General features: G+C 42.3%; 1 protein-coding gene across 5 annotated transcripts in view; it reads left to right on the top strand.

Moving 5' to 3' along the window:
* The window catches only part of fip1l1a (FIP1 like 1a (S. cerevisiae)), an 81,905-nt gene that overhangs the window by 42,692 nt on the left and 15,392 nt on the right, over positions 1 to 23,821 (top strand). For all 5 annotated transcript variants that reach the window (XM_080187575.1, XM_080187585.1, XM_080187567.1 and 2 more), the window contains exons 14-15: positions 19,550 to 19,605; positions 23,485 to 23,728. In XM_080187575.1, coding sequence (XP_080043701.1) covers positions 19,550 to 19,605; positions 23,485 to 23,728 — 300 coding nt within the window. The remainder of the gene's footprint in view (positions 1 to 19,549; positions 19,606 to 23,484; positions 23,729 to 23,821) is intronic.

Genomic DNA, 23,821 nt, shown 5'->3' with positions numbered 1-23,821 from the left:
CATCAACACCTGGTGGGTTTTCCACAGATCCACTGTATGGCACAGTAGTTAGCGCTACTGCCTCTCAGTGCCAGGAACCCAGGTTCGATTCCCGGCTTGGGTCCATGTCTGCGTGGAGTTTGCACGTTCTCTCTGGGTCTCCGTGGATTTCCTCTGGGTGCTTCTGTTTCCTCCCACAGTCCAAAGATGTGCAGATTAGGTGGATTGGCCATGCTAAATTGCCCCTTAGTGTCAGGGGGACTAGGTAGGATAAATGCATGGTGTTATGAGAATAGGGCCTGGGTGGGATTGCAGTCAGTGCAAACTCAATGAGCTGAATGGCTTCCTGCACTGTAGGAATTCTATGACTGAGTATTATCTTTACTTAATTGTTCTCACTTTTTCTGTTTCACTTTTCCATTCATTTGTAAATTAAGGCAAAGCACTTGCCCTTTTTCATTTAATTAATGCTACTTCAAGTATGTGTTTTGCCAATTTCCCTTTAGTGTTCCTTTGTTGCCTGCTGGTTTTTATTCATATGCTTTATTGCCATTTTTCCACTACCCTGTGTATTTTTATGCTTAATTGATGGAGTTCAACGTAAGGACGTGTGATAGACAAATTTCTCCATTCTGCCCCATTAAACTCAAATATAACTCAATAATAACATATGGGGAACAGCACATCCATTCTAAACATTAGTGACTCTTCACAGATTGCTGCCAATAAAGGTAATTTGGAAATGCTTAGTTTTTACGTTAACCCAACCATTAATAACACTCATTAAAGCTAACTTCACATTCTAAGAACCTTCACACTGATCTCTTGCTCAGGACTGTGCCAGATCTCTGTATCTGTAACCCTAGGTGATGCTTTATTTTAAGGATTGTACTTTTTGGCATACGTACTTCCACTATTTTTCAAAATGTATCACTTCTGCATCATCCACTTAAGTGCTTACCCTGCGAACCTTTAATAACCCCTTGCACTGCTCACAGTTTGCCACTATCCTTTATTTATCCAGATTGTTGAAATAGTGCCTGTGTACAAATGGAAAATGAAAGATCCATGACCAAATTCATGGGATGCACCATGCTCTACATCCTGCCAAACAAGAAAGCATCCAAATGCTGCCATTCATTTCCTGTTCCTTAAATGTCACTTTAGTCACATGGCTATGCTTTGTGGCACAACTTTGTTAATGGAGCTCCAGCACCTTATTAGATATCCAATGAAAACTTCAAGGACAGGTTTAATTCTTGTGGTTTATGGTTGAACATTCCAGCATTTTACTTCCAGATATTTCTACAAGATGAAATATTCCAATTTTGAAAAGATTACATTCTTTGATTCTGTGATTCAACTGAAGACATATTAAGTAAATTTGTTCCATAAACAATCTAATCTGAAACTGTGTTATACCAGATGGTATCCAAACCACTAAATCTTGATGATAACAATATTGTAGACGTTCTGAGTTCAAATTATCAAGCTTGGCTGTTCCCACTGAGGAGAAGAAACTAGTTCAATAGGAACAGTTTAGAATCATAGTTCCTCGAGGTGGAAAGCTCTGCATTTAGTGTTGAGTGTCTCTTACAGAAGCTACAGAGTTCTATGTTCTTTTATGCAAAATTAATACTGATCTGTCTGAGGCAAATTTCAATAAATGTCCCTTTTGTTGGATATAGTCTTCTAGCATTGGAACATTTTAGTGCACAGTCAGCAGCTGGTTTTCAGACATTCCAAAATTGCTGCTAAGATTGGCATTATACTGTATCAGGAAGGAAATTCCTAACATTTCATTACTGTGCCTTGTGACAGACAAAAGAAAATTTTAAAACATGCACACTATTGTTGACAACATTTCCCTACTGACCAAAAATAAGTTCATAACCATATCAATACTGAGCATAGGAATGCATTATCCTGAGCTAATAGATGTTTCACAGAATCATAGAAACCCTACAGTGCAGAAAAAAAGGCCATCTGGCCCATCGAGTCTGCACTGACCACAATCCCACCCAGGCCCTACCCCATATCCCTACATATTTACTTGTGAATCCCACTAACCTACCTATCTCAGGACACTATGGAGCAATTTAGCATGGCCAATCAACCTAACCTGCACATCTTTGGACTAATGGGAGGAAACCGGAGCATCTGGGGGAAACCCACACAGACATGAGGAGAATGTGCAAACTCCACACAGACAGTGACCCAAGCTGGGAATCGAACCCAGGACCCTAGAGCTGTGAAGCAGCAGTGCTAACCACTGTGCTACCTTTGCCGCCCATTTCATAACCTGCTGACACATTAGCACTGTTGCAAATAATTTTAACTACTGAGAACAAGCAAATCTGTCAGTTTCTGATGTCATGCAACTTCTGTAAAAATGTATTTTGAGGTGCTGACGTTATATCCCTGCAGAGAACCCAAAAGTTGCATGTGGGAAGAAACACATCTACCTGTTTTTAGGTCTCAAGTACTGTTTACTGATTTTCTGTATTTGAATCTTATTTCTGTATAGAGTTTTATAAAATCTTATTTCTCTGAGTTTTCTAAGAAGTATTGACCAATATTTATCCCTCAGCAGCATCACAGAAAGATTATCTGGTTGTATTTTTGTGGGAACTTGCTGTGTGCAATTTGACTGCTACATTTCCTATTTTATAACTATGATTATATTCCAAAAATACTTCATTGGCTTTCAAGTGCTATGGAATGTCCTGTGGTCAAGAAAGGGACTACGTAAATGTAAGTCTGAATGTATAAAAGCTATTCTTCATTATTTAATGGAATAGGGGCATCATTAGCATAATCAGCATTTGTTGCCCATTCCTAATTGCCCTTTGATTGAATAGCTTACCAGGCTATCATTTCGGAGAGCAGCTAAGAGTCAACCACGTATGACTCCAGACCCACACGTGTAGGCCAAACTTATGTATGGATGACAGATTTCCTTCCCTAATGGATATTAGTGAGCCAGATGAGTTTTACAATAGTTAATGATAGTTTCATGCTTATAGTTCCACTGGTGGGATTTGAACAAGTGTCCCCAGAACACTAATCTGGGCTTCTGAATTCCAAATTTAGTGATGTTACCAATGACTCAAACTCACCCATGAAGAAAATGCAACTTTTACCAATCTTGTACATATTTTCCTGCTAATCCCTACTCCAATCAATACCATTTTGGGGCTAACCCCATTACTTTCTTGCACTTAATTTGTTAAAATTTTGACTTGTGGAAAGGTCACAAGCATATAGAACCAGGAGCAGGCCACATAACCCTTCAAGCCTGCTGCACCATTCAATAAGCCTATGACTGATCTGATTGTAACCTTGACTCCATATTCCCACCAATCCCCCGATAACCTTTCACCCACTTGCTTATCAAGAGTCTACCTTCATCTTAAAAATATTGAAGGACTCTGCTTCCACTGCCTTTTGAGGAAAATAGCTCCAAAGACATGCAACCTTCTGAGAGAAAATGTTTCAACACATCTCTCTCTTACATGGGCACAGGTTATCACAGATATCAATGTGCACATTTTTGGGGTTCTCATGCTCGATGTCAGTTGAAATGCTCAGATGCTGTGTCGATGTGGGTTGCTTCTGACCATTTATTGAAATTAGTGAATGATTGGTACAGGGAGATAGGGCTTTCCTCTATGATGAGCCTATGTAAGATGCTCTTTCAGATAGTCAGTGCAGACTTGATGTGCTAAATGGCCTCCCCCACTGGAGGAATTCTATAATTCCAGTTAGGTATAGCACAGATTAAAAACAGAGTAAGAAACTGAAACTATCCTAACCTCATTGACTTTTTTTTATCACAATGCAATAGCAGGAAGTGAATGGGTGGCTCAGGGATTGGTGTGGGAGGAATGGGTTCGAATTTATGGGGCATTGGCACCAGTATTGGGGTAGGTGGGACTTGTTCGGGCGGGATGGGGTTGGTCTGAACCGTGCTGGGACCAGAGTGTTGGCGAATCGAGTAAAGAGGACTGTAGACAGGGCTTTAAACTAATTAGGGGGGGGGAGGGTGCGAGGGTAGGTGACGCTACGAGGTCTAAAGTTAAGGATAGGGTACAGGTAAGGGAAGAGGCCTAGGATGTCCCAATTGGTGGCGTTACGGCAAATAGGGTCCAGGTGAAGGCTGGGATGAAAGCGCTTTATCTGAATGCACGAAGCATTCGGAATAAAATGGATGAGTTGGTGGCGCAGATCGACACAAATGGATACGATCTGGTGGCCATTACAGAGACGTGGCTGCAAGGTGACAGGGACTGGGAGATGAATGTACAGGGCTATCAAGTGTTTAGGAAGGATAGGCAGGAGGAAAGAGGGGGTGGCGTAGCTCTGCTGATTAAGGATAGTATCAAGGTGGTAGCAAGGGATGATATCGGAGCCAAAGAGCAGAAAGTGGAATCGTTGTGGGTGGAGATTAGGAACAGCAAAGGGAGGAAGACGCTGGTGGGTGTCGTCTATAGGCCCCCAAATAATGATCTGGAGGTGGGGCGGGCTGTTAACGCGCAAATAAGTGCGGCGTGCAGGAATGGGACGGCAGTAGTTATGGGAGATTTCAATCTGCATATTAATTGGTCGACCCATGTTGGACGAGGTGGGCTCGAGGAGGAGTTCTTGGAATGCTGCCGGGATAATTTCCTTGAACAGTGTGTGTTGGAGCCGACGAGGGAGCGAGCTATCTTGGATCTGGTGCTATGTAATGAGGTGGGTCGAATTAGGGACCTTGCGGTGAAGGATCCTTTTGGAGAGAGTGATCATTGCATGGTGGAGTTTCTGTTGCAGATGGAGGAGGAGAAAGTGGGTTCCCGGACACGCGTCCTTTGTTTGAATAGAGGGGAGTATGGTAGGATGAGAGAAGAATTGGCGAATGTGGACTGGGGGAGCGCGTTGGAAGGTAGGTCTGCTGAGGAGCAGTGGAGGATCTTTAAGGAGATCTTTCTTGGTGCTCAGCAGAAATTTATTCCGATGGTCAAAAAGGACAGTAGGAGGAGAGGTAATAAGCCGTGGATAACGAAGGAGGTGAAGGAAAGTGTTAAATTAAAAGCGGAGGAATTTAGAGTAGCTAAGAGCAGTGGGCGAGAAGAGGATTGGGAAAGGTTTAAATGTCAACAAAGATTGACAAAGAAGTTGATAAAGGAGGGTAGGAGAAGCTATGCAGCTGGGCTAGCACTTAATATAAAAAAGGATAGCAAGAGTTTTTATAAATATATAAAAAGGAAGAGGCTGGCTAGGGTGAACGTTGGTCCTTTAGAGGATGAGAAAGGGGACCTAGTGGTAGGGGATGGGGAAATGGCTAAGGTCTTGAATAACTTTTTTGTTTCTGTCTTCACAGAGGAGGACGTGAATAATTTGCCGGGTGTTAGCGATGGAAAGGTGGTAGGACTGGAGGGTCTTAATGACATTACTGTTACTAGAGAGGTGGTGCTCGACAGATTGGAGGGGCTGATTGTGGACAAGTCGCCAGGACCGGATGGAATGCATCCGAGGGTTCTGAAAGAAATGGCGGAGGTTATACTGGATGCCTTGGTGGTTATTTTCCAGACGTCGCTGGATTCCGGGGAAGTGCCGGAAGATTGGAAAACGGCTAATGTTATGCCGTTGTTTAAGAAGGGTGCCAGGCAAAAGGCGGGGAATTATAGGCCGGTTAGTTTAACGTCTGTGGTAGGTAAAATGTTAGAATCCGTCATTAAGGAGGAAATTGCGAGGCATCTTGAAGGGAATTGCTTGATAGGGCAGACGCAACACGGTTTCATTAAAGGGAAGTCGTGTCTGACAAATTTACTGGAGTTCTATGAGGCTGTGTCTAGGGCGGTGGATAGAGGAGAGCCGGTGGATGTGGTCTTTCTTGATTTTCAGAAGGCGTTTGACAAGGTACCTCACAAGAGGTTATTGCAGAAGGTCAGGGGACATGGAGTTGGGGGTAGGGTGTTAGCGTGGATAGAGGATTGGTTGTCAAATAGGAGGCAGAGAGTGGGGGTCAATGGGTGCTATTCGGATTGGCGGTTGGTGACTAGTGGGGTGCCCCAGGGGTCGGTGCTGGGGCCTCAGCTATTTACCATTTATATAGATGATCTGGAGGAGGGAACCGAGTGCAGGGTGTCGAAATTTGCTGATGACACCAAGATTGGGGGAACGGCAAATTGTGCGGAGGGTGTGGAGAGTCTGCAGAAGGATCTAGATAGGCTGGGCGAATGGGCCAGGAAATGGCAAGTGGAATCTAATGTTGGCAAGTGTGAAGTGGTCCACTTTGGTAGGAAAAATGGTAGGAAGGACTATTACTTACGAGGCGAAAAACTGCAGCAGGCGACGGTGCAGAGGGACCTCGGGGTCCTTGTGCATGAGTCGCAAAAACCCAGCTTGCAGGTGCCGCAGGTGGTCAGGAAGGCGAATGGGATGCTGGCCTTCATAGCGAGGGGGATTGAATATAAAAGCAGGGAGGTCTTGCTGCAGCTGTATAGGGCATTGGTGAGGCCGCAGCTGGAGTACTGTGTGCAGTTTTGGGCGCCGCACCTGCGCAAGGATATTTTGGCCCTGGAGGGAGTGCAGAGGAGGTTTACTAGGCTGATACCGGAGTTGAGGGGATTGAGCTATGAGGAGAGGCTGAATAAACTAGGCTTGTACTCGTTAGAGTTTAGAAGAATGAGGGGAGATCTCATTGAGACGTATAAGATGATGAATGGGATGGATAGGATAGAGGTGGAGAGACTCTTCCCGCTCAAAAAAGACAGTAGGACTAGGGGGCACAGCCTCAAGATAAAGGGGAGGCGGTTTAGAACGGAGTTGAGGAGGAACTTCTTCACTCAAAGGGTGGTGAATCTCTGGAATTCTCTGCCCGTTGAAGTGGTGGAGGCTGCCTCGCTAAATATTTTTAAGAAGCGGGTTGATGGGTTCTTGATAAGAGAGGGGATTAAGGGTTATGGGGAGAGGGCGGGAAAGTGGAACTGAGCCACGACAGATCAGCCATGATCTTATTGAATGGCGGGGCAGGCTCGAAGGGCTAGATGGCCTACTCCTGCTCCTATTTCTTATGTTCTTATTCTTCCAAGAAATGCTTGCTGCAATGATTTTTAAGCCACAGCACAAGTAAATTAAGCTATTCACATCTAAAGACCAAGTTCAGTGTCACAAAATAACATTACGTTAGTTATCTCCCAATCCAAAAGCATCCCAGGACTTTCTTGTGCTGTTCGAGTATTACCTTTTACAGTGCAAAACTCCCCCATGTTCACATTTCTTACTGAGAAGCAGGCCATAAGATCCTACTAATCTCTGCCAGTGTTCATACTCTACTTGAATTTCATTAACCTTCTATTCATTTCTCCTTTCACGAGTTTATCTAGTTTCCCCTTAAATGCATCTATGCAATTTGCTTCATTTATTTGTTGCAGTGAGTTCCACATTCTATGCAAATAAGTTTCTGCTGTATTCCTGATTGAATTTATTCATTACTTTCTTGTGTTTCAGCCCTTGTCTTGGATCCTCTCAGATGCTCCACCTCCCCGTCCCTTCCTTGAGGGGAAACTCCTTTTCTACCTCTACCCTACCTCAGACTCTATCATCCTCTCCAATTCAACTAGTGGGCCTTCCCTCTCTGCCTCATTGTATTCTCATGACAATAAAGAATGTAGATGAAGAGTTGGGCTAATTCTGAGCGGGCTGGAGGAAGGCATAAAAAGAAATATCATAACTTCTAATGATCTAAGAATGCCAGTTCTGATTCTTATGTTGAATGCATTGTAGCACATCCAAATTCCACCTTGCTCTAAGAGATGAATGATGGGCCATTCAGCTCCTGGATTCTGGTATGCCACTCAAGCAAGATCATGGCTGATGTATATACTAACCCCATCCATTTACCTTGACTTCATATTCCTTAACATCCTTGACCTTGACTAAAAATTTAACAATCTCCAAGTTTAAAATTATCTAACTGAACTAGCATCAACTGCATTTGGTGGGACAGTTCCATACTTCTGTCCCTTCTGAAGTGGTTTGTGACATCTGTAGTATGACCTGACTCTGGTCTTCAGTTCTCTTATTCTAGACACCCCATTAAAGGAAAAAAGTTTCTGTATGCCCTAAAAATTATTTTCAAAACCCTTAAAAGTCTCAGTAAAATCACCCCTTGATTTTATATCTTTCAGAGGATTTAAACATGTCATCTCTCCTCAATCAAGCTCTTGGAGCTCTAAAAATCTGTTTTGCACTCAGTCCCAGGCCAATCTGTCTTCTATGGAGGATTGCCCAGAACTCTGCACAGTACTGCACGTCAAACCAGGGCTTTGTATTGCTGAACCAAAATTCCACTTTACCTTTTAATCCTGCAGTTATAAAAGCTAACTTTGCATTAACCTTTTTGATTTTTTTTTGTTACCTGTTTACTACCCTTCAGTGATCTATGTGCGTGAATCCTGAAATTTCTTGAATTTTCATTGCTCCTAGCAGTTGACCATTTAAAATACTGATCCATCCTTTTTTGCCTAAAATAGGTGCTCTCACACTTCACTGCATTGAAATCCACGTACCACGATTTTTCCTCACTGGCTTAATCCCCCAAGTCCTCTCTGTAATTTTATGTTCACTGTGTGTGTGGCCATAGCCATTGCGTTGACATCAGGCACAGCCTTTTATGTTCCTGTCTATACTACTTAGTGACAAATCTTTGTTTTATTGCAAACTTTCTCTAGCTGAATAGTTTTAGAGATCACTGGATGAATAAACCATCCATCCATTCATCTATCTCCCTCTTTCCTCCTCCCCCCCCCCCGCCCCCCACCACCGTGTGTGTTACTTTCCTGATGAGCAACAAACTGATACTTTCTCTGACCCCAGCACTTCTCATCATTTCCTTTTGTACCTCTGATACACTCTGATGTAACTTACAAAATTTCATGTTTATAAATTATATGGAATATTTTATCTCTGCAGATATCAAGTGATAACAGTGGACAAGTGGTTCTTGTGTTTTAGTGTTGTTTTATGGGAGTAATTTGGGAGCATAGAATTTTACAATGGAGAAAATGACCACTCAGCTCTGCACCTACATCAGCTCTATTTTTTCTTAAATATTCATCATCTCTTGATGTTTTTTTAATGGATTTTGCTTCCACTGCTGTTGCTAGCAAGGCATTTCATGTCCCAAATCTTCATACAAAAATGAAATGTTTTCTCTGAACTACTACTTTCATTCTTTTAGTAACGCTAAATTTGCACCTATTGGTTACTGACAGACTCAATTCAATGTTAACATTCCCATCTTTTGAGTCAGAGGCATGGAGTCTGAACTCCACTCTACACAGCCCTGGCCAGTGGATAAAGAGTTCTCACCTTTGAGTACTTTATTTAAAAATTCCTTTCTCAAGGTTACAAAGCCAATGAATAGAATGGATAGGGTGAGCCCTTAATCCATCTCCTTGCTTGCTCCAAAAACTAATTCAAATTGAATCCAATTCATTTTCCCCACAAAAGAGACATACTAGATCCAAGCTGACAAGAGCAGACATTAAGCCTGATCTTGCACTTGGTCATATCCAAACTGGGTTGCCATCCAGCAGCTGTTTACTTCAGATGAGAGTGGAGTGGCGGTGCTCGAAATCCTGTCACCCTCAATGTCAGGCTAATAGCCTGGTCTTTGTCAACAGAAGCAACCCAGATATGATAAAAATTGGAAGATCTGGGTTATCTGCAAGGCACAGAAGAAAAGATGCAGTTAGCGAAGTAAATAGATGTTTTAGTTTAAATAGTGAACAGAGGGATCACCGTACAAAAATGTTACTCAATATCAAAGTTGGGTATTTATGTGGAGGTTTATTTCACATCCCTACTTACGGGTGCTTGGCTGTAGTGAAGCCTTTACTTTTCAGCAGAAATTAAAATGAAAGCTGCACTCGTGACTTGGCTGCTCATTGTAGTTCATGCATGTGCCACCCACATATGTTGGCTACTGCTGCAGTGTAGACTCTGGTAAATGTGAATCTGATTTAACAGTATATTTATAGAACAATGGATTAATGGCCCACCTGTTTATAACTTGAATTTCTTGGATGAGTTTACCTACATAAATGTGCTACCGGAAGGATATATGGAAGCATTCAATCAGCTTTCGGCGTTTTGCCAACCCGTTAGGCAGTGAGCAAGGTAACCTGCCAATTCTTCAGTGCATGGGTTTCTAAATTCAACCTGCACCTTGAAATCTAAATTAAAACCAGCCACATCAAACGGTCAGGAAAATCATGCTCTGGTTTTGAAGAATCTTTGCACGATCCACACTTAAAAGCTATTTTTAATAACAGTTATGTTTGTTGTCCCTAAAGTTGGATTTGTTTTAGCTTATCAACCCACATTTTAATTACATGTATTTCTAATGAGGTTTGAAAATAGTTTTTTCACATTTTTTCTTTCAAAGAATGTTATTTCAAATGTCTGTCTTCCTATGTTGCAATGTTAATTATACTTCAGAAGTACATCATTTGGGTTGTGAATGACTTTGGGATATTGAGGGTGTGAAATAAATGCAAGCTTCCCTTTGCCTAGGAGAGTCTCCCTAAAGAACTGACAATGGAGACTGAAATACCAGTTAACAAATTAATTAGCTTGTAGTGTAGAATCTTGTTGGCTCCACCAACTTGAATTATCTGAGTCATACAGAATAAGAATGCCCCAGATTTAGTCCTGGGACTTCGCTGAGTTGACTGACCTCCGTTGAGATATCAGTAAGGGTTCTATAATTTGCTGTCAGCACACTTAGTTTAGGGAAGGGAATGTGCCACAGAATTCCTAGTCCTGACTACAGTCTTGGGCAATTTCTCATAGAACATGTGACTTAGTGATTGAAATATAGTACAATGCCATTAAGAAGAGAACCAAGAAAATTTGGCAGCATTTTGTTTTCAAAAAACAAAACTTCTTGTTGCAATGTTGAAATGGTTTGAATGTTTTAAAATTTTCCCCATCCTCAAAATGGGAATCAAATTACCTATTTAATTTTTTTTGCTGCTGCTTTTTACATTACAATCCACTCATTACTTAATTTATTTAATTGTGATGTTGGCTGCATAATCTGAAATAATAGTGGTATTCTGTTAAATAGAAATTAGTTGTATGGGATTAGAAAATTCACCACATATTTGGATTACAGTTGGAAATTTGTTTTCATTAGCATTACATTGTATTTACAGTGCAGAAACTTAGTTCTTAGTAGGAGGCGTTGGTGTAGTGGTAATGTCACTGGACTAGTAGTCCAGAGTCACAGACTAATTCTCTGATGACAGGGCTTCAAATCCCACCAAGGCATCTGGTAGAATTTGAATCCTATTAATAAATCTGGAATTAAAAGCTAGTGTAATGGTGACCATGAAACTATTGTTAAAATAATCCATCTGATTTACTAATGTCCTTCAGGGAAGATAATCAGCTTTCCTGGCCTGGTCTGGTCTACACATAACTCTGGACTTAGTGTGGTTACTGCAACAGAGTCTAAAAGGAATGAAACCGGATGTACGACCTGGCTTCGACCTAGGCACTGGAAATGATACACCGAACCACCCTGCAAATTTTTCTTTTTTTAATATCTTGGGGCTTGTGCCAAAATTGGCAACAGTCTGACTTCTTCATACGCACAGAATCATATCTTTTAGACAATGCCCCAGACATTGCCATCCCTGGATGTATCCTGTCCCACTGACAAGACAGCCCCAGCCGAGGCGCCGGGCAGTGGTATACAGTCTGGGGGGAGAGTTGCCCTGGGAGTCCTCAGTGAAGACTGTGAACCTGATGAAGTCTTGTGGCATCAGGTCAAACATGGACAAGGAAACCTCCTGCTGGTTGCCATCTACCATTCCTTCTCTATTGAGGAGTCAGTGCTGCTCCATGTCGAACACCACTTGGGTGAAGTACTGAGGATGGCACGGACACAGAATGATACTCTGGGTGGGGGCAGTTCAAGTGGCTAGGTAGTGCCGTTGCTGACTGAGCTGGCTGAACATAACTGCCAGACTGGGTCTTCAGCCGGTCATGAGAGAATCAGCAGAAGGGAAAAATCCATGTATCCTCATCCATCTATCTGTCCACAACTATATTGGTAGAAGTTATCAGAACTCAGTCCTAATGGAGGCAAAGACTCCTACGTATCCTCAAATTGAGGATACTCCATTGTGTAGTGTGGCACTACCACCATGCTAAATGGGTTCAATTTCTAACTGATCCTGCAACTTAAAAGTTGACCACCCATGAGGTACTGTGGCCATTAGTGGCAGCAGAATTGTGTATAATCACAATCTGCAACCTCATGGCCTGCACTTCCCCCATTCTACCTTTATCATCAAGCTGGGAATCCTCCATGGTTCAGTGAAGAATTCAATTAGGCATCCTAGGAGCAGCAGCAGGCACATCTAAAAATGAGGTGAAGTGACAACACAGGACTACTTGTATGCCAAACAACAGATGCAGTACAAGTTAGACTGAACTAAGCGATCCACTAATCAGTGAGTCAGACCACATCTCTATAATCCTGCCACATCAAGTCCTGAGTGGTAATTCTGCTGTTTGTAATTTATGTCAGTGATTTTGGGGAAAATGTAACTGGTTTGATTAGTAAATTTGCAGAAGACAAAGAAAATAAGGAGATGTGGGATAGAGGGACATTTGGCTGATTGGATATGTAACTGCCTGTCTCATAAAAGACAGAGGGTGGTGGTGGATGGAAAGTTTTCTGACTGGAGACCAGTTACCAGTGGCATATCAGAAGGATCAGTGCTGGGTCCTCTACTATTTGTGATTTTTATTAATGATTTGGAAGAGGGGGCTGAAGGGTGGGTCAGTAAATTTGCTGATGACACTAAGATTAGCGGAGTAGTGGATAAGGTAGAGGGTTGTTGTAGGCTGCAAAGAGATATTGATAGGATGCAGGTGGCTGGGTTGAAAAGTGACAGAATGGAGTTTAATCATAAGTGCGAGGTGATTCATTTTAGTAGGACAAATTTGAATGTGGATTACAGGGTCAATGGCAGGGTTCTGAGGAATGTGGAGGAACAGAAAGATGTTGGGGTTCCTATCCACAGATGTCTGAAGGTTGACACTCAAGTGGATAGAGCCGTGAAGAAGGCCTATCATGTGTTAGCATTTGTTTACAGGGGGTTTGAGTTTAAGAGCTGTGAGGTTATGCTGCAATTGTACAGGACCTTGGTGAGACCACATTTGGAATATTGTGCAGTTCTGATCACCTCACTATCAGAAGGATGTGGAAGCATTGGAGAGCGTGCAGGGGAGATTTACCAGGATGCTGCCTGGTTTGGAGGGTAGGTCTTATGAGGAAAGGTTGAGGGAGCTGGGCTTTTCTCTTTAGAGCAAAGGAGGATGAGAGGCAACTTAATAGAGGTTTACAAGATGATGAGGGGGTTAGATAGAATGGATGTTCAGAGACTATTTCCTCGGGTGGGTGGAGCTATTACTAGGGGGCATAACTGTAAGATTCATGATGGGAGATATAGGAGGGATGTCCGAGGTATGTTCTTTACTCAGAGTGGTTGGCGTGTGGAATGGACTGCCTGTTGTGATAGTGGAGTCAGACACTTCAGGAACTTTCAAGCGGTTATTGGATAGGCATGTAGAGCACACCTGGATGATAGGGAGTGGGATAGCTTGGTTTTGGACAAAGCTCGGCACAACATTGAGAGCCAAAGGGCCTGTACTATACTGTATGGTTCTATGTTCTATATCTATGATCTATGTTAAGATACAAAGGTTGGTGGATTTGCAGATAGTGATGAGGACCATCAGAGGATATAGATCAGTTGGAGACTCAGGCGGAGAGATGGCAGATGGAGTTTAATCCCCAGACAAATGTGAGGTAATACAGATAGGAAATATACAGTAATTGGCAGAACCCCTAAGGGTATTGATAGGCAAAGGGATCTGGGTGTGCAGGTACACAGGTCATTGAAAGTGGCAACGCAAGTGGAGAAGGTAGTCAAGAAGACATATGGCATGCTTGCCTTCGTTGGCTGGGGCATTGAGTTTAAAAATTGACAGGTAATGTTGCAGCTTTATAGAACCTTAGTTAGGCTGCACTTGGAATATTGTGTTCAATTCTGGTTGCCACACTACCAGAACAATGTGGAGACTTTGAAGAGGGTACAGAAAAGATTTACCAGGATGATGTCTGGTATGGAGGGCATTAGCTATGAAGTGAGGTTGGAAAAACTTGGTTTGTTCTCACTGGAACAACAGCGATTGAGGGGCAACCTTATGGAAGTCTACAAGATTGAGAGGCATGAACAGAGTGGATAGTCAGAAGCTTTTTCCCAGGTTGGAAGAGTCAATTACTGGAGGGCAAGGTTTAAAGGAGATGTACGAGGCAGATTTTTTACATGGAGGGTGATGGGTGCTTGGAACTCAGTGCGGGGGAAATAGTGGAAGGAGAAACAGTAGTGGGTTTTAAGGGACATCTTGACAAATACAAGAATAGGAGGATATAGTTCCATGAAGGTTTGGGGGTTTTAGTTCAGTCGGGCAGCGTGGTCAGTGCAGGCTTGGAGGCCTAAAGGGCCTGTTCATGTGCTGTAATTTTTTTTGTTCCTTTGTAAGGGACAATTAGCTGGAGGGGGAGCCCTGCACATCAATGCAAAAGTCTAGGCTAAATCATTTGTAGCCACCTTCCGCCAGAAGTGTTGAGTGGCTAATTCATCTCAGCCTCTTCCTGATGTCTCCAGAATCACAGATTCAATCTTCAGTCAATTTAATTCACTCTACATGATATCAAGATGCACCTGAAGGCACGGGAGACCCCAAAATCTATGGACCCTGACAACATTCTGGCAAAGCACTGAAGAATTGTATTTCAGAACTAGCCACACCCTAAGCCAAGCTGTTCCAGTATGCCTATCTCATAAACATCTATCTGGCAGTGTGACAAATTGCCCAGGTATGTCCTGGCCCCAAAAAAAGAGGACAAATCTAACTTGACCTATTACTGCCCCGACCATTTACTCTCAATCATCAACAAAGTAATGCAATCTATCGTCAACAGTGCTATAGAGGGTACTTATTCAGCAATAACCTACTCACTGATACTCTGCAAAGGTTCCATCAGGGCCACTCCACTACTGACCTCTTTGAAGCATTGGTCCAAGCATGGACAAAAGAGTTGAATTCACAAAGTGAGGTGAGAGTGATTGCCTTGATGTCAAGAGCAACATTTGACCAACATGGTTTCAAAGAGTTGTAGCAAAACTGACGTCAATGAAATCAGGGAAAAAACTCTCCAATGGCTAGAGTCATTACCTAGCACAAAGGAAAATGGTGTGTTTGTGTTTGTTGGAGGTCAATCATCCCATTCCCAAGACGTTGCTGCAGAAGTTCCTGATGGTAGTGCCTTTGGCCCTGCCATCTTCGGGTGCTTCGTCAACCACCTGTAAAGAATTTTGCAGAGAGTAACTCGCCTCCTGACTCCCAAAAGCCTGTCCACCATCTAAAAGGCACAAGTCTCTGGTGTGATGGAATACCCTTCACTTGCCTGGTTGAGTAAACCTGCAGCAACATTTAAGAAGCTTTACAGTACACTTGATGGCATCCATCCAAGTCCATACATTTTTTAAAATACTTCTTGCCTCTACTCCTCCTTGCTAATTTTATTGGTGTCTTCTGGTTACTGACCCACGCCTTCGATGAAAATAGTTTCTCATTTGTTCTCACCAAAACCCTTCAATTTTGAACATACCTTAAGTCCTCCTTTAACCTCTGCTCAAAGAAGAAGCAAGCCACCTGTCTCATGGCCACTTTTGTATGCATGTTGTTATTGTTCCTTTAATCCATAGAACTATCAGGTCCCTGCAGTGCAGAAAGAAGCCATTTGGCCCATAGAGCACCAACTCGTCGAAAGAGCATCCCATCCTAACCCTCTCTTCTGCTCTATCCCCATAACCCTGCACATTTACTATGACTAATCCACCTAACCAACTATCTTTGGACTTGAATATTGCTAAGGAGTCCATTATGTAAAACTTCATGAAGCACCATTCAGATTTTTTGACTGGTAGTAAGCGTACAAGATACAGCCTGATGGTCGGCATGTTCTCATTGATAAATTACTAGGTTGTCATAAGACTGGTAATTAGAATAGAAGAATACTTCAGAATGTAAAACAAAGTAAGTGTTAAAATGTCCATTGCAATGAAGTCTTGGTATGGAATGTGCTTACATAGTCTCCTTCCTGCACTCCTTGTTCCTAGTTTTGTCTCTTTGACCCATTCAGATGCGGGGTGTCAGTGCTGAGGAATTCAAAATGTGGGAAAACTATAGAGGAGTGATACTGGAGAACTTTACACCATTACTATTCTAGTTTATAGTAAAGGTCAGAGAAGGAGAAGAGTTTTTCGAATGTTTTCAGGAGATCTTTCTTGGGTAGTACAATCCCAGCCCAACAGGGAGAGTCACATTGCTGGGTCTGAATCTGGGAAATGAGTGAGCCAAGTATCAGTGGGGGAATAGTTAGGGACATAATATATGGTTTATGATGGTTTTGGAAATAGGCTAGAAACAATTTAGACTGAAACTACTTAATCAGCAAAGGGCTAATTTCAGTGACATGAGAACTGATTTGGTATAGGTAAATTGGAATCGAGGACTATGACAAGCTGATGGAATGGACAGACGTGGCAGAAAAAGTTTGATACCAAGAAGTATGAAGTGGTATATTTTGGCACAAAGAAAGAGGAGAAACAATATAAAATAAAGGGTAAAATTCTAAAGGAAGGGCAGGAACAGATATGATGGGATAAATCGAAACAAATCAATGAAGATGGCAGGGCAGGTTGAGAAAGTGGTTAAAAGGGCATGAAGGATCCTTGCTTCCTATGTAGTGGCACAGAGTGCAAAAGCAAGGAAGTTACGATGAACGTAAGTGGAACTCTGGTCTGCCCTCAACTGGAGTATTGTATACAATTGTGGGCACCACACTTGAAGAATGTGAAGGCTTTAGAGAGGCTGTAATATTCACGGGAATAGTTCTAGGAATGAAGTACTAGTGGATAGCTTAGAGAAACTGAGGTGGTGGCTCTTATAGAAGAAAATGTTGAAAAGGGATTAGTTGGAGGTGCTCAAAATCACAAGAGGACTGGAAAGACTGGATAGAGAGAAAATTTTCCCATTGGTGGGAGGATTACGAACCAAAGGATAGTAATAGAAGGTGAATGACAAAAGAACCAGTGACAACATGAGGATAAATTTGATCTGTCAGCAAGTGGTTAGGATCTGGAATGCATAGCCTGAGTGAAAGCATACTGAAGATAGATTCAGTATATGTTTCAAAAAGAAATTGGATATAAGAACATAAGAAATAGGAGCAGGAGTAGGCCATCTAGCCCTTCGAGCCTGCCCCGCCATTCAATAAGATCATGGCTGATCTGTCGTGGCTCAGTTCCACATTCCCGCCCTCTCCCCATAACCCTTAATCCCCTCTCTTATCAAAAACCCATCAACCCACGTCTTAAAAATATTTAGCGAGGTAGCCTCCACCACTTCAACGGGCAGAGAATTCCAGAGATTCACCACCCTTTGAGTGAAGAAGTTCCTCCTCAACTCTGTTCTAAACCGCCCCCCCTTTATCTTGAGGCTGTGCCCCCTAGTCCTACTATCCTTTCTGAGCGGGAAGAGTCTCTCCACCTCTATCCTATCCATCCCATTCATCATCATATACGTCTCAATGAGATCTCCCCTCATTCTTCTAAACTCTAACGAGTACAAGCCTAACTTATTCAGCCTCTCCTCATAGCTCAACCCCCACAACTCCGGCATCAGCCTAGTAAACCTCCTCTGCACTCCCTCCAAGGCCAAAATATCCTTGCGTAAGTATGGCACCCAAAACTGCACACAGTACTCCAGCTGCAGCCTCACCAATGCCCTATACAGCCGCAGCAAGACCTCCCTACTTTTATATTCAATGCCCCTCGCTATGAAGGCCAGCATCCCATTCGCCTTCCTGACCGCCTGCTGCACCTGCAGGCTGGGTTTTTGCGACTCATGCACAAGGACCCCGAGGTCCCTCTGCACCGTCGCCTGCTGCAGTTTTTCGCCACGTAAGTAATAATCCTTCCTACCATTATTCCTACCAAAGTGGACCACCTCGCACTTGCCAACATTAAATTCCATTTGCCATTTCCTGGCCCATTCGCCCAGCCTATCTAGATCCTTCTGTAGACTCTCCACACCATCTGCACAATTTGCCGTTCCACCAATCTTGGTGTCATCAGCAAATTTCGACACCCTACACTCGGTTCCCTCCTCCAGATCATCTATATAAATGGTAAATAGCTGAGGCCCCAGCACCGACCCCTGGGGCACTCCACTAGTCACCATCCGCCAATCCGAATAGCACCCATTGACCCCCACTCTCTGCCTCCTATTTGACAACCAATCCTCTATCCACGCTAACACCCTACCCCCAACTCCATGTCCCCTGACCTTCTGCAATAACCTCTTGTGAGGTACCTTGTCAAACGCCTTCTGAAAATCAAGAAAGACCACATCCACCGGCTCTCCTCTATCTACCGCCCTAGACACATCCTCATAGAACTCCAGTAAATTTGTCAGACACGACTTCCCTTTAACGAAACTGTGCTGCGTCTGCTCTATCAAGCAATTCCTTTGAAGAGAGAAAATTTGTAGGGGCACAGGAAAAGTGGGACTAGCAGAGTTGCTCTTGCTGAGAACTAGCATAGAGGTGAATGGCCTCCTTTTGTGTTATAACCATTCCAACAATTTCACTCATTCAAAGCCACAAACAATTAAAATTGGGCCCTTTGTTCTTGCCATCCAACTAGTGCAAATGCTTTCGGATCAAGATCTGAAAGCCAGATGCAGACCACAAAAGCATGCATATGGCATCTTTCAAGATAGCATGTGGCGTAATGTGCTTTACAAATCAGCCGCTGCATATGAATTGTATGAAAGCTGGACATGGTGACTCCTCCTCCGCCTAAGGCTAACTCTACTGCACTGTATTGATGGATATTATGTGTAAATTAAGATATGCATGTACTCATAAATCAGTAATATCAAAGCAAACTACTGCACATGCTGGAAATCCAATCCGAACAAAAAAAGCTGGAAATGCTCAACAATCCTGACAGCATCTATGGAAAAAACTGAGCTAATGTTTTGTGAATGACCTTGCATTAGAATATAATGAATCAGCCTAAACAGACTTGTCAGTCACCATTCATACTCTTGTCTACCCAAGGGAGATTGCCAGTGTAATCAAATTGTGGGATATGTGCTGCATTAGAATGCTTCATGAACATGTTTTGTATGCCCATTTACAAAAGAGGACTTTAGTTCCAATATTCTAGGCTGGATTTTGAAGTGAGCTGACAGTTTGTTCTCATTCAATCATGCCATTAAGTTCCTATGTCAGTTAATTTAAGGATGACATTTTTATCTGGAGGTGAACTTGTACCTCTGTCTTTAATGTTCTGTTGCATCTGTATTTTCTTGTGGTATCTGTTACAGTATATGCGTAACAACATTATTTTATTCTTGTTTTTAGTGGACCTCCTACGTACAATAGCCGCACTACTGCTCCATTTGGTTATACAACGAATGGTAAGTGCATCCTGCACTTTGCCTGAGTTATTTGAAAAAATGTGCTTCTGAACGTTTATCAAACAATATGTTCAGAGACTTTAGTGTAAGTTGAGGTCTGACAACTTCTGATTTAGTAAAAAGTCTGACAACACCAGGTTTCAGTCCAACCGATTTATTTGATAGTAAATTCACTAGCTTTCACTGATCAGTAATCTGTAAACTGTCTGCTTGATATGCTCTGTCTGAGGCCAGAACTCTCCATTCACCTGACGAAGGGGCTAACCCGGAAGCTAGTGAATTTACTATCAAATAAATTGGTTGGACTGAAACCTGGTGTTGTCAGACTTTTTACTGTGTTTACCCCAGTCCAACGCCGGCATAGCCACATCATAACTTCTGATTTCACATTTTCATTTGAAAATTTTTAAAATCTATTTTTGTTTAAGTGTTGCCTGATTGTAATGTCATTGAGGGCTATTAGCTTGGAAGAGCTATTGAATTGGATAATGTAAAAGATCTGGATCAGTCTACATTTTTGTTGACTGTACCTTTTATTGATTAATAATTCATTAAAATACAGCCTGGTGTGAAATATATAATTAAAAGTTGGAACTGCTTTCATTGGAACAAAGGAGATTAAGGAATGATTAAAAGGGAGTGACAAAGTAGATAGCAAATGGCTGTTTGCTTTTGTTGAGGGATCTAAAACTAGATACGGATGTAATCTTAAGTGGAAGAGATATCGGTCACAAAGCAGTAGAAACCCAAGGATGAAAATTGGAGCTAAAGCAGAGAATGTCAACATTTAAAAATGTATTAGATGGCTGAATAGATTGGTAAAGGGTTGGAATTAGTAGATACATAGAGTAGGACTACCGCTGAATTGGGGAATGAACACCAACACAGGCCGGTTACAGATGATTGATTTTTCAATGCTGTAATTGTAAGGAACATATTAATTTGATTAGTTGCATCAAATGCTCTTTCAAATCAGTATGCAAATTGTCATCACATGGTTTAAATAATCTTTAAAAAAATTTCCATTGGAAATGAAATTGAATTACTTCTTAAAAGATGTATGTAATTAATCATTGAGAAATTATATACATTTTTAGGTTGTACATGATGTATTGCTTAATGTTTTTTATTATGTGTATTTTCAAAATTTGTTCTCTGTATCTGGGTGTTGATGGCAAGGCTGCAAATTTGCCCATTCCTACTTATTATTTACCTGAGTACGTGGTGAGCAGGTTAGCTGACTTTCTACATTTAGTGAGTGACTTTCTAGGCTAACAGTCAGTTACATTGTGTGGGACTAGTGTGATTTTTATACATGTAGAAATATATACGTATTTACACACATGCGCACACACATAGGCTATTTACAATCTATATTAATTACTTAAATGAAGAGACCAAGAATAACGAAGTTTGCTGATGACCCTGTACTGGATGTGTAGACAGGTTAGATGAGTGGGCAACAATATGGCAGATTGAGTATAACATAGGAAAATGTGAAGTTATTCATTTTGGTCGTAAGAAAAAAGCAGAATATCTTTTAAATGGTAAGAAGCATCTAACAATTGATGCTCAAAGGGAGTTGGGTGTGCTGGTACACGGAAAGGTGAAAGCATGCAAGTGTGACAAGCAATTAAAGCAAATTACATGTTAGCCTTTATTGCAAGGGGAATTGGTGTACAATAATAAAGACGTCTTGCTGCATTTGTACAGGGTTTGGTGACAACAATCTGGAGTGCAGTGTGCAGTTTTGGTCTCCCCATTTATGAAATTATATACTTGCATTGGAGGCAGTACAGTGAAGGTTCACCAGATTGGACCCTAGGATGAGGGATTGCCCTATAATGAAAGGTCGAATGAATTGGGCTGAAAATGAGAGTTAATTTCATTTAATGTATAAAATTCTGAAGGGGCTTAATAGGGTGAACGCTGAGAGGTTGTTTCCATTGTCATGGAATGTAGAACACGGGCACAGTCTCGGGATAAGGGGCCAATCGTTTAGGAATGAGATGAGAAATTACTTCAGTGAAAGGGTTATGAATCTTTGGAATTCTCTCCCCCAGAGAGTCGTAGGTGCTTCATCGTTGAATACATTTAAAGCTGGGACACAAGCACACACACATGATTGGACTTTTACAAACATACTTTGTTTACATCAGTGTTGCCCCACACTTTATCATATGTGTTAGCTCAGACTTTGCAGGCAATAGCAAATGAATGGTACAGGCTGTTTGTTGCATTTGCCCTCAGACCTGCAATGAGTTTTTGCAATGAAAGTTGCAGTAATTAGAAATCCAAAATTGACAGGGCAAGCACTAGGGTCTGAAGCAAGCAGCGTCAGTTAAAATATTTAATTCGATACCAAGTCACACTCAGAAAGCAAGAAAAAGGAATGAAATATGGCATTAGGAGAGAGATAAGCACTGCTGCTTCATAGCTTCAGGGACCTGGGTTCGATTCCTGGCTTGTGTCACTATTGGTGTGGAATTTGCACATTTTCCTCGTGTCTGCGTGGGTTTCCACCGGGTGCTCAGGTTTCCTCCCACAATCCAAAGATGTGTGGGTTAGGTTGGTTGGCCATGCTAAATTGACCGTAGATGCATAGGTTAGAGGATTAATGGGTAAAGTGTGTGCAGATGTCGGGGTAAGGTCTGGGAAGGATTGTGGTCGGTGCAGACTCAATGAGCCGAATGACCTCTTTCTGTACTGTGGGATTTTTATGATTTCTATGACGGGTAATATTTAAAGTGATGCTAGACAACATTAAGATTGGAATAAAGAGTTGAGATGATGATTCGGCTGAGGAATGATAACAGGAAGTTTGAGCGGAGCTTGTCTGTTAACATGGACTGATTGTGCCAAATGGTCTTTTTTTGTGTGTATATCCTTTTGTAATCCTATGTGAATCTCCAAATGTAATTAAAATCTGATGGAATAAGTCTCCATACTCCCAGAAATTACTTTTCAGTGCCAGTTTGGAAGTAGCTATGATTTACCTGGCCATTAAGAACATAAGAAATAGGAGCAGGAGTAGGCCAACTAGCCCTTCGAGTCTGCCCCGCCATTCAATAAGATCACAGCTGATCTGTCATGGCTCAGTTCCACATGCCCGCCCTCTCCCCATAACCCTTAATCCCCTCTCTCATCAAAAACCCATCAACCCACGTCTTAAAAATATTTAGCGAGGCAGCCTCCACCACTTCAACAGGCAGAGAATTCCAGAGATTCACCACCCTTTGAGTGAAGAAGTTCCTCCTCAACTCTGTTCTAAACCGCCCCTCCTTTATCTTGAGGCTATGCCCCCTAGTCCTACTATCCTTTCTGAGCGGGAAGAGTCTCTCCACCTCTATCCTATCCATCCCATTCATCATCTTATACGTCTCAATGAGATCTCCCCTCATTCTTCTAAACTCTAACGAGTACAAGCCTAATCTATTCAGCCTCTCCTCATAGCTCAACCCCCTCAACTCCGGCATCAGCCTAGTAAACCTCCTCTGCACTCCCTCCAAGGCTAAAATATCCTTGCGTAAGTACGGCGCCCAAAACTGCACACAGTACTCCAGCTGCGGCCTCACCAATGCCCTATACAGCCGCAGCAAGACCTCCCTACTTTTATATTCAATCCCCCTCGCTATGAAGGCCAGCATCCCATTCGCCTTCCTGACCACCTGCTGCACCTGCAAGCTGGGTTTTTGCAACTAAAATTCCCTTAGACTGCAACAAACAATGTTAACATTTTCTGTCATTTTTAGTGCTGATAGCTGCTCCGTTAGTTTTACTGCAAATACTAGGCCAGTGAATTTGAGCTCAGCACCTTAGTTATTTCTTTAGTCAGTTTTATTCCATATTTATTCCTTATTTCACATATCTGTCTTTTAGATTATGGTAATCTGACGTATCCCAATATCCCAGTTTCTTCTTCCTGGAGTACCTTAATTGACAACAACAACAAACAAACATCGCAACAACAGCAACCACACTGGGATTATTATCCCAGGAGAGAGAGGGAAAGAGAGCGTGATCGTGAACGAGAACGCACGAGGGAGAGAGACCGAGATCGGGACAGAGACCGGGACCATGAGCGAGACCGTGACCGCAGTCCTAATTCGAGTGTTTATAATGGGTGAGTTACTAAAATTTATTTGTGATATTTATTGCTCTTAGTATCTGCAGTGCTACTCTTTACAATGCATCATTCACCTAAAGTATACTGGTC

The sequence above is a fragment of the Carcharhinus amblyrhynchos genome, chromosome 1 (genome assembly GCF_965287045.1).
Source record: "Carcharhinus amblyrhynchos chromosome 1, sCarAmb.v2.hapA, whole genome shotgun sequence".
In the NCBI taxonomy this organism is placed as follows: domain Eukaryota; kingdom Metazoa; phylum Chordata; class Chondrichthyes; order Carcharhiniformes; family Carcharhinidae; genus Carcharhinus; species Carcharhinus amblyrhynchos.
The sequence above is the reverse complement of the archived record's forward strand: the minus strand, read 5'-3'. Positions and strand labels throughout refer to the sequence as shown.